The sequence below is a fragment of the Crotalus tigris genome, unplaced genomic scaffold (genome assembly GCF_016545835.1).
Source record: "Crotalus tigris isolate CLP2741 ecotype Arizona unplaced genomic scaffold, ASM1654583v1 scf7180000023637.1517150, whole genome shotgun sequence".
In the NCBI taxonomy this organism is placed as follows: domain Eukaryota; kingdom Metazoa; phylum Chordata; class Lepidosauria; order Squamata; family Viperidae; genus Crotalus; species Crotalus tigris.
The window spans coordinates 795,789-807,172 of NW_024100094.1; the positions used below are offsets into that span (position 1 = coordinate 795,789).

The following is an 11,384-nucleotide window of genomic DNA, read 5'->3' on the forward strand; positions in this document are numbered from 1 at the left end:
GTCTGCTTCCTTGCTCAGGTATTTGCTGGAAAATCATTGGTACAAGCAGTGGAAAGTTTATGTGGAATCTGGAGATCAGAATTCAAATGCTTTCCCTGGTCGGATCAACAATGCTGAACTCTTCGAAGGTATGGTTTCCTCTGCCTTATTTCTTTTATTTGAGGCTGCTTCTCTGCCTTTCAGATAAATTCCCACATCACTTAATTTGGAGAATATGAACTATTCATTTAATTTTTCTCTCTTCCTTCCTCTGGAATGCTCCAGATTGCATACATTTGATCATTGCAATAAACCAATAAAATGTTGGGTTAATAAAAAGTGACATTGGGTTTGCTCACCGCACTTCAGCAGAGATTACCTAATATGGTTTGCTGAATAAGACACAAATGAGTGGGTTCATATGGCATGCTAAAACCAACATAAGGCAGATAATGTAATTAGTACAATGTGTGAATTTCAAAAATTATAGGCCCAACTTCACATAGTATATTTCCCAGATAACGTAGAATTTGAATCTGGCTTTCTGCAGTATTTCAACACTAATTGCTGGGCAATACTGGCTTTATGAGAAGGGGCCTTCTAGAGAAGCTGAAAAATATTTCCATGTTAAGCACTTGCAGTTACTAAGAAGCTTGGCTCCTTTCCATGAATGCCAAAATTGCTGAGGCCCTAGTTGCTCATAAGCCAGTGTTTCTCAACCTTGACAATTTTAAGGCATGTGGACTTCAACTCCCAGAATTCCACAGCTAGCAATGCTGGCTGTGGAATTCTGGGAGCTGAAGTCCACATGCCTTAAAATTGTCAAGGCTGAGAAACACTGTCATAAGCTATGGGCTTCTTTAAAGAGGGTGAGTCCTCCATGATTTCAACCTGTCTTCCTTCTTTCTCCCTTCAGATTTGGAGTCTTACCGGTTGAAGGATAGGCTGGTAGAACATGAAGAGTATATTCTGGTGCCAGAGGAAGTGTGGGACAAGTTGGTGAGCTGGTATGGCATTGAACATGGCCAGCCAGCCATTGAACGAAAGGTGAGCAATTTGGAATTGGGAAGCACAGTTTTGCTTTGGAATTTGGCTGCCCTGCAGCATTTTCCATTGCAGTTAATAGAAAAGGTGGCCAGAGAACCAAGACTCTTCCAACTCCTTGTGTGAGTGGAAGACTTTTTCTAGAAGTAGAATTTAATAATACTTAATTTATATGCTACTTTTTTTTTTTAGTAATCTTTTCCCCAGCATTACCTACCTCTTGCTAATGGTAAATTGGAGGGGTTGAGAGAATGGGGAATGGCTTATAATTTGTAATGAAAAGAACATTTATGGGGGGTTATTAGTTCACGGGTGCTATTCTTGCCATTGAATGCTCCTTGTAAAGTCCATATACTGATGGCCATCCTGCTAGGTTCTTGCTAGTGTTACAGTTTTTTCTTTTCTTTTTTTTTACACATTTCCCCTGAAGAACTGTGTGTTTTACTGATAAATAAGGGCCATTCAGCTTTATGGATGGGTTTAGCTTTTCCCTTCTGAGTCTCTAGCCAGAGAGAATTGAGCAATAAGTTTCTACCAACACTGATATCCCCCATTTCTGTTAATGCTATTTTGTCCCTTATTTGATTCTTTATTTTGATTCTTACTTCCCAGGTGGTAGACTTTCCTAGCATGCAGAAGGTGGAGGTTTACTTAGTGGAGCTATACCTCTGTCAGCACAATGATGTAGACAGCCCTGTGGCAGCTCAATTTAGCCGGATGGATATCATTGGTAAGATTTCAGGAACTCTGAATTCAGCTGGGAGGGGAAAATGGAGGGGAAAACAGTGGGTATTCGCCCCAAGGAGTCATTTTCTCTTTGTCCTCTTGTCTCCTGCCCCTTAGATACAGTGCTAAAAGAGGCCCGGCATCAGTTTTCAGTTCCAGGAGAAGATGAATCAAGACTCTGGGTGAAAAATGCTGATGGCTCCTATGAGAGGTTACGAAACTTGCAGATGACTGTGCTGGATGCCTGCCTAAGTTCAGGGCAGGTAACGCTGCTGTCACCAGGTTGAGGCTGGCCTATATTTTTAAAAAAAGAGAGGCAGAATTGGTTTTGTGCCAAGATTTGTTTCTGGCATATTTATATAAATTGGTTTTCCCCAGCCTGTTGCTCCTCAAATGTGTTTGATTGTTACAGTCAACACTGAGCAGGCTGGCTGAAGGTGGAGCCATCTGGAAGATAGCAGTTCAAACTAGATTTGAGATTATCAGTTCCAAAAACTGGATTTGAGATAATCAGACAGAGTCCCTGGAGAGGGACTGCAAGTTTAGTCTACAGTGGAGTACACTTAACTAAATAACAAAGCTGATTTAAGGGAACAGGAGTTTTTATTAGATAGAAGCCATTCTTTGTATTTCCTACACAACTGGCATACTTGGGTCCAGATCCAATAATTACTTTTTGGAAAAAAAAAAGAGCCAACATAACCTTGAATACTAGGTAAATTTTAATAAGGAGAGCTATTAGTTATGTGATTAGGACTCTTCCTTGAATCTTTTTTGGAAGATCTCAAAACATATGTGCTGAGGGAGGATATTGGAAGACATGCAGAATGTTTTTCCCTTTTAGGGAACCTTGAAGCTTTTCAGACATCCATCTTAATAAGGGAAAGAACTGGGCAGCTAGTATAATTTTAAGCCTTCTGTATTTCTTGACATCACATATTTGAGATGTGCTCCAAAACCTTTTCTAGCTCAGATCCTTGCTTACTTTTAACACTGAAGAAAAATGCATGATTGCAATCATATTTGGAAATTGGGGAGGTACCTCTTTGGCCACAAATGAATGCTCTAGGAACATAAGAGTGTGTGTTCTTTTAGAGGCTATGATAAAATACTGTTTTTGTTGGAAACGGCTATGTCCCCTGTTGCAATTTCTGCAAGGAGACTATTCACCTATTGCTTCAAAAATTCAATTTCCATGGAAGTCATCAAGTCAAAATAGAAAAAAAAATAAGATGGAAAAATAGATGGAATGGATTGTGTGTGTGTGTGTGTGTGTGTGTGTGTGTGTGTGTGTGTATGTAGGTTCACATAGGCTTTTCCCTAGTTGCTGAATAGTCATTTTTTTCACATAACATATTAAACAATAAATGAATGACTGTAAGTAGGTTGGGTTCCCACAATATACCAAACAAAAACAGCAACACAAAATTAAAAGGATGCACAGGTTCATGGACAGTTGCCCAACCATACACTAGTTAATGTAGCCCAGGCTTTTTTACTTTTATTGTGCCTCTCTTGACCTTTTCCTGCTTGCACCTGTTCCCTTCAGATGGTGATAATGGAGATCAGGAGTAAAGATGGTACTTGGCCCAGTTCCAGACCGCATATCATGTGAGTATCTAACATTTGCTGTATATTAGCATTTCCACAAGTCTGAAGTGTACCTGCATTCCCTTGTCTAGAGTGGATTTACTTTCAAAATTAGGTAGCATTCCAGTTCCTAGCTTGCCTGAGTTTTGGGAGGTATGGCTGTCTTATGATTTTTGTTCTGCTCTGTGGGTTTCATCTCCTCTTTTTCATAGTCTCACTTTACCTGCATTTTTCAGGAAGAATTCCATTGATGAGGAAGAGCGGTACCGGGGCCAGCCAGGGATTTGTGGCCTTACCAACCTGGGGAACACATGCTTCATGAACTCTGCTTTGCAAGTAAGAAATATGAGCGATCACAGAAGTACTGTGATGACTTGCCACCAAGCAGAATGAAAACTTTGCCCACACATTCTGTGTTGGTATATTAGATGTGTTGCCAGTGTTATATGTCTACCTGCATATACGAGGGCAATTCGGAAATAAACCTCCGTTATCAATGACAGACACTTGTAGATACAGAACTTGTATTATACACATTAGAAAACTACAAGATTACATTACTTTTTAACATAATCGCCATTCAAATTGAGGCACTTGTCATAACGTCTTAGAAGGTTTGAAATTCCTTCTGCACAAAAACCACCCTTCTGGGAATGAAGCCAACCTGTAACGGCATCGTGAAGCACATAGTCATTGAAGCGGTGCAACGCAAGCCACTGTTCCATTTAAAAAACTGGTTCATTTTCAGTTGGAAATGAGTCAACTGCACCACAACCTACTTCCACTTCTCACTGCCTACTGAACTACTGCGCAGGGTGCCATAGGACAGGCGTCGCTATCCCTATTTCTTGCACATGCTCAAACGGAGGCTTATTTTCAAATTGCCTTCGTACTAATGGGTTATGCATTTTGGCAGTGCCTGCTGGAATGCCTATTTAGAGTAGCTGTTTATGTGATAGGGGAATTAACCCATCTTGGCTGGCTGTTTCTTAACTCACCAATCCCTGGATGCTTCTAAAAGAGAAAAAGGCCACTCTTTTCTGAGAAGAGCACTTATATATTTATGTGTGGTATCTATTACGATAAATCTCAAATTTGTAAAAAGTACAGTATTGTTGACAATAGCTTTTGCTTGAACTGCAAACCATAACATTGAGAATTCAGTTGTCTGGAAAACTATGATGATATTACCAGCCACTTCTTAGTGATAAGCCTCTAGTGGCATTGGGTTGCCCAGCATATCAGTCAAAAGAAAACAGATCTCTCCTACAGTACGGTGACATAATTCAATAAAGTCTGCTTGTATTAGTCTCTGTACAGTCTTTGCCTAATATCAACCCTAATAACACATCTTTGTTTATATTTACTTTCCACTCCGAAGTACCACCCTGTAACCAATTTTCATTTCTGTCCCATACATACCAGTGAGGAACGATGTCTTTCCCACCCTTTACAGCAAGGAAGCTGCAGCATTAATAATAATAATAATAATAATAATAATAATAATAATAATAATAATAGTCAATTGCAAAAGGTGGCCTTACTAGGAACTGCTTCCATCCTGCGACGATACCTGTAATACCATCAAACATCCACATCTGCCTATCCCAGGTCCTGGGTAAGGACTCGATAGGTAGACAAAATGCCAAATCCAGTCTGAACATGTGGCTGACTGTGCGATGATCAATAATAATAATAATAATAATAATAATTACAATTACTATTTGTTATTGCACTGTTTCCTTTGTCAACAATACTGAATAACTCAGGACATGGTTATCAAACATCAAAAACATCTACCAGACTATCCCATCTCCTTTACATGGATGATCTGAAGCTGTATGGAAAAACATCATCTGAAATAGAATCGCTGCTCAACACTGTCCGTATATATAGCCAAGATATTGTAATGGAATTTGGCTTGGACAAATGTGCCACACTTACTATCAAACAAGGAAAAATAGTGAAAACTGAAGGAATCAAGATGCCCCACGAAAATAACATTAAGAGTCTGGATGAGGAAGAGTACTACAAATACTTGGGTATCCTTCAAGCTGACAACATCAAGCACACTGAAGTCAAGAAAAAGATTAGAGGTGAATACATCAAGAGAGTGAAGAAGATCTTAAAGTCCAAACTCAATGGAGGAAATACCATAAAGGCAATCAACACCTGGGCAATTCCAGTCATTAGGTACACAGCTGGAATAGTGGACTGGACTCAAGCAGAACTAAAAGCAATGGATAGGAAGACCAGAAAAATAATGACAATGAATCATGCCCTTCATCCACGCAGTGACATTGACAGACTTTATCTACCAAGGCAAATAGGTGGGCGTGGAATGCTACAAGTACATCAGATGGCTGAAGAAGAAAAAATGGCTTTGGAAGAATATCTGAAGAACAATGATGAAGATGCACTGAAATTAGTATATCAGGAAGGCTTACTGACTACTGGAGAGACAAACTGGCCTACAAGAAAGACCAAATGAAGAACAGAATAGAGGCATGGGAAGACAAGGCACTACATGGCCAATACATTAAAAAAAATAGCTGGGAAAGTAGATAATAACAAGACCTGGCAATGGCTAAGAGCAGGAAAATTGAAGAAAGAGACCGAGGGACTAATTCTGGCTGCACAAGACCAAGCCTTAAGGACAAATGCATACAAAGTCAAAATTGAGAAGACAGCAACAGACAGTAAGTGCCGCCTATGCAAAGAAGCTGAAGAAACAGTGGACCACTTGGTAAGCTGTTGCAAGAAGATTGCACAGACTGACTACAAGCAGCGGCATGACAAAGTAGCAACAATGGTGCATTGGAAGATCTGCAAAAAATATCATTTGCCTGTAAGCAAAAACTGGTGGGATCATAAAATAGAGAAAGTCATAGAAAATGATAAAATTAAACTGCTCTGGGACTTCAGAATTCAAACAGACAAGCACCTGCAACATAACACCCCAGACTTAACAATTGTCGATAAGAAAGACAAAAAAGTCTGGATAGTGGACGTGGCAGTGCCTGGAGACAGCAGAATAGATGAAAAAGAACTGGAGAAGATAACAAAATACAAAGACCTACAAATAGAAATAGAAAGACTGTGGCAAAAGCAAGCAAGGGTGGTACCAATAGTAATAGGCTCCTTGGGTGCAATCCCAAAACAACTGGAGCACCACTTGAACACCATTGGCATTGACAAATTCGCTATTAGTCAGTTGCAAAAGGCGGCCTTACTAGGAACTGCTTCCATCCTGCGACGATACCTGTAATATCATCAACATCCACATCTGCCTATCCCAGGTCCTGGGTAAGGACTCGATAGGTAGACAAAATGCCAAATCCAGTCTGAACATGTGGCTGACTGTGCGATGATCCATAATAATAATAATAATAATAATAATAATAATAATAATAATAATAATAATACAGTTGGAAGGGATCTTGGTGGTCATCTAGTCCAAGAAATAAGAACAAGTTTATAAAAATAATCATGGAATAAATACAAATTATCAATTATCTCTTTAAATTTCATAACCTTTTCTCATTCTAGTGTGTTTCTAACCAATAATAAAAATTTCCCCATGTTTTAAAATAAATTGTGTCTTCTTTCTCTTTCATTTCTAAAGTCAATCTATCCATTTCTGCACATTTGAATATTTTTGTTATTATAGTCTGGTCAGATGGTAAATTTTCATTTTTCCAAAATTGGGCAAATACTTGCGGCTGTCAACACATGCAATATTAAATACTCATTCTCTTTTCCATAAGTCAGATCTAATATTCCTAACAAACAGAGTTCTGGTTTAAATTCTATCTGTATTTTAATCATCTTTTCTAGCCACATGTGGATCTTAAACCAAAACTTTTTAGCATTAGGACATATCCACCAGAGATGGTAATAAGTGTCTGGTTGTTGTTTACATTTCCAACACATATGTGATACATTTTTAAACATTTTCTCTAAGTGGTGTCATGTGCTATCTATAAAACATTTTATATAAGTTTTCCTTATATGCAGCTGCTTTAGTAAATTTAATATTTCGGTCCCATAGTTTTTGCCAATCTTCTAAATCTATAGAATAACCAAAATTTTTTGCCCACACTATCATTGTTTCTTTCACTTGTTCTTCTTCCATCTTCCAATTTAGCAGGAATTTATAAAGTTTCTTAATCAGATTTTCATCTGTTTTCAAAAGTATTTTATCTAGTGGTGTCTGTTCTTTGTAGAATCCCATTACTTTTACATCTTTTTCATATCTTGTTTGAATTTGCAAGTATGACCACCATGTTAAATCAATGCCAGTTTGTTGAAGTTCTTGCCTATCTTTAAGTTTTCCTTCTTTATCTAAAATGTCTTTATAGGCCACAAGTTTATCATAGTTAATTAAGTTCGGATACGCAAATGCTTCCATTGTGGAAAGCCACTCAGGTATTTTCATATAATTTTTTTTTAACTATCTCCCACTCTTCCCTATGGCATGGGTTTGGAAGTATTTATGTACTTTGTTTTTCTCATACCAAAGGAAAGCATGCCTACCCAGTTGCAAATCATGTCCCTCTAAGTAAAGAAGTCGTTTATTTCTCAGTGTGATCCATTCTTTAAGCCACAACAAAATAGTGGCTTGGTAATAAAGTCTCCAGTCTGGGAACCCAAAGCCCCCTCTGTCTTTTGATTCTTGTAGCAGTTTAATTGTGATTCTTGCTTTTTTCCCTTGCCATATAAATCTCATTATTGTTGCATTTAAGTCATCAAAAAATTTCTGGTTTAGTTTAACAGGAACCGTCTGAAATAAAAATAACAGTTTAGGTAGGATATTCATCTTAATAGTTGCTATTCTTCCTAGTAGTGATAACTGAAAGTTTTTCCACTTCTCCAAATCCATTTTTATTTGATTCAATAATCTTCCATAGTTATCTTCTTTTATTGTTATACATTTTGATGTTAAATAAATACCTAGGTATTTAACTTTTCTTAACTATCTGGAGATTTGTTTTTTCCACAAATTGAGCTTTCTGTTTTTCTTTAAATTTCTTGTAACTACTTTAGTCTTTTCCCTATTTATTTTCAACCCAGCCACCATCTATTGCTTCTTGCTCTTGCTTTGGAGAATAGCTTGATTCCCTCTTCCTTGTGACAGCCCCTGAGATATTGGAACACTGCTATCATGTCCCTCCTCGTCCTTCTCTTCGTTAAACTAGACATACCCAATTCCAGCAACCGTTCCTTATATGTTTTAGCCTCCAGTCCCCTAATCATCTTTGTTGCTCTTCTCTGTACTCTAGAATTTCTAGAGTCTCAACATCTTTTTTACATCATGGTGACCAAAACTGGATGCAATATTCCAAGTGTGGCCTTACCAAGGCATTGTAAAGTGGTATTAACACTTCACGTGATCTTGATTCTATTCCTCTGTTAATGCAGCCTAGCACTGTGTTGGCTTTTTTGGCTGCTGCAGCACACTGCTGGCTCATATTTAAGGGATTGTCCACTAGAACTCCAAGATCCCTCTCACAGTTGATAGTATTGAGCAAGGTACCACCTATATTATACCTGTACATTTGTTTTTTCTTACCTAAATGTAGAACTTACTTTTTTTCACCACTGAATTTCATTTTGTTAGATAGTGCCCAGTGTTCAAGTCTGTCAAGATCCTTCTGTATCTTAAGCCTATCTTCTGGAGTGTTGGCTATTCCTGCCAGCTTGGTATTGTCTGCGAATTTGATGAGTTCCCCATCTATCCCCTTATCCAAATCATTGATGAAGATGTTGAAGAGCACTGGGCCCAGAACAGAGCCTTGGGGCACCCCACTACACACTTCCCTCCATGTAGATCAGGGGTGTCAAACTCAATTTCATTGAGGACCGCCTCAGCATTGCGGTTGCCCTCAGGGGGCCGGGTGGGTGTGGCCTGGGTGGGTGTGGATGGAGTGGGTGTGGCCTACTGGGTGGGTGTGGCCAGCTCTACATCCTTCGCGTCAAGGGTGCCTGTGGGGGCCTGGGCAGGAGTGGGACAAATCTGAGGGTCTCTGGCAGAAGGGGGTGGGACCAGGGCAAGTGCCAAGGCATGGTCCACTGGAGGAGCCTCACTGTTCCTCTCAGGCCATGTGGGGGGGGGGCTTATGGAGCTAAGACTGAATGCCTTTCAGCATAGAGGGCCACCCAAAAATTGTACATTGGCTCCTGGCCGACCTGGGCCAGGGCCAAGGCAGCGGGGGCTGTTCCCTCACTGTTTCCAGGATGGTTTCGTAGGCCACATGAAACCACTTCGCGGGCCGCATCCGGCCCCCGGGCCTTGTGTTTGACATGTCTGACATAGATTATAATAATACAGTTAAACATTTCTTTCAAGAGGAATAGAAGGGACCCTTCTGACATTTGGCTATTTGAAACCGAAAAAGCTAAATTGCACCTACCTATTCCTTAAATAATGAACATTTGTGTTCCCATTATAAAAATAATGTCTGTATAAATGCCACAGCTACCTTATGTCTTTTGTGTCCACGATGTGGGAAAAAAATGGCTACTTGCGAAGTTCTTCACTTCTGGGTCAATATCAGTTTGCTTAACTTTACTTTTAATTTCATTTGTTTCACAAAGAAAAGATTCTCTCTGCGTCAAAGATGCTTTTTTCCCAGAGCTTCATTCTGAAAGATGAACTACCACCTAACACTACACTGAGCATTCTTTTGTTCTTTCTTCCAGTGTCTCAGCAATGTACCCCCTCTGACGGAATACTTCCTCAATAATCGTTATCTGGATGAACTAAACTTCAGCAATCCTCTTGGCATGAAAGGTGAAATTGCTGAAGCTTATGCGGATCTCATTAAACAGAAGTGGTCTGGCCACCACCGCTCCATCGTGCCCCGAATGTTCAAGGTTAGTTGCATTCTTGTCTTACTGCTTTTTAAAATCTGTATCTAGCTCTATGCTGATCTTAGAACAGTAATGGCGAACCTTTTAGAGACCGAGTGCCCAAACTGCAACCCAAAACCCACTTATGCATCATCGAGTGCCGGGTGGGCGTGGCTGCGGTGGTAACGGCAAAGTGGGTGGGACTAAAAAGTTCAATCAATCAATTCCAACTTTGCAAGATCTTTTTTTTCCCTTGAGAAGTTGAAATTGACTGATTGAACTTTTTTTTTTTTTTTTTGCACATGGCGGCGGAGGCCTAAAGTGAAAAGGTTTTATAAAACCCAGCTGAAGGCCTAGGACTGGGGCGACGGCGTGCGTGCCCACAAAGAGGGCTCTGAGTGCCGCCTCTGGCACCCGTGCCATAGGTTTGCCACCACTGTCTTAGAGGCCCTGTGTTTTTGCATCCCATTCAGACCAAAGTGGGGCATTTTGCCTCTCAGTTCCTTGGCTATCAGCAGCACGATTCCCAGGAGCTTCTCTCCTTCCTGCTTGATGGTTTGCATGAGGATCTCAACCGTGTCAAGAAGAAAGAGTACATTGAGTTAAAGGATGCAGCAGGGAGACCCGATGAGGTGAGCGTGAACTGTAAGGGACATTATCAGAGAGTCCAAATTGGATTCTGGTCAGTGGTGATAATACATGTATGTTTGCGGCAGGAATAATGTATCAACAAACTTGGAAGCTTCTGACTGGAGTTCCTATCTGTTGAATTTCCATTGTGATCTTTACATGTGTTCTTCTGGTCCATTTCAATTTTTATATCATGGTATGGAAAAAGGGTATTTGAGGGAAGACCTGTCCCCAGTCACACCCACTTGTCAGGTCTAGCTGGTAGGTGTGTTGTGGGTCACCTCCATAAAGGAATATCATCCGATGGGGACCCAAGAGGAAAGCCTCTCCCTCCATGGTACATGCTCTTTGGAATATCATCAGACTGGCCCTGACCTTGTATTGGCCTTCTGGAAGGGCCGAAAGACAGGGCTTTGTCATCTGGCCTGGGGATCTGGTAGTAGTGCTAGAAAAACAAACGGTGGTTCTCCGACAGATTGGTTTTTTTTCATTGTTTTTACTGTTTCTCATTACTATTACAGTTGGGGGTTATTTTTTGTATGGGGTGGTTAACTTCATAAGCT

The 11,384-nt window shown here is 40.0% G+C and overlaps 1 protein-coding gene across 1 annotated transcript in view; it reads left to right on the forward strand.

Moving 5' to 3' along the window:
- Positions 1-11,384, forward strand: part of USP11 (ubiquitin specific peptidase 11) — a 29,747-nt gene that overhangs the window by 5,238 nt on the left and 13,125 nt on the right. Inside the window, exons 2-9 of the mRNA XM_039320392.1 lie at positions 19-128; positions 896-1,026; positions 1,636-1,753; positions 1,867-2,012; positions 3,299-3,360; positions 3,576-3,675; positions 10,042-10,215; positions 10,665-10,823. Coding sequence (XP_039176326.1) covers positions 19-128; positions 896-1,026; positions 1,636-1,753; positions 1,867-2,012; positions 3,299-3,360; positions 3,576-3,675; positions 10,042-10,215; positions 10,665-10,823 — 1,000 coding nt within the window. The remainder of the gene's footprint in view (positions 1-18; positions 129-895; positions 1,027-1,635; positions 1,754-1,866; positions 2,013-3,298; positions 3,361-3,575; positions 3,676-10,041; positions 10,216-10,664; positions 10,824-11,384) is intronic.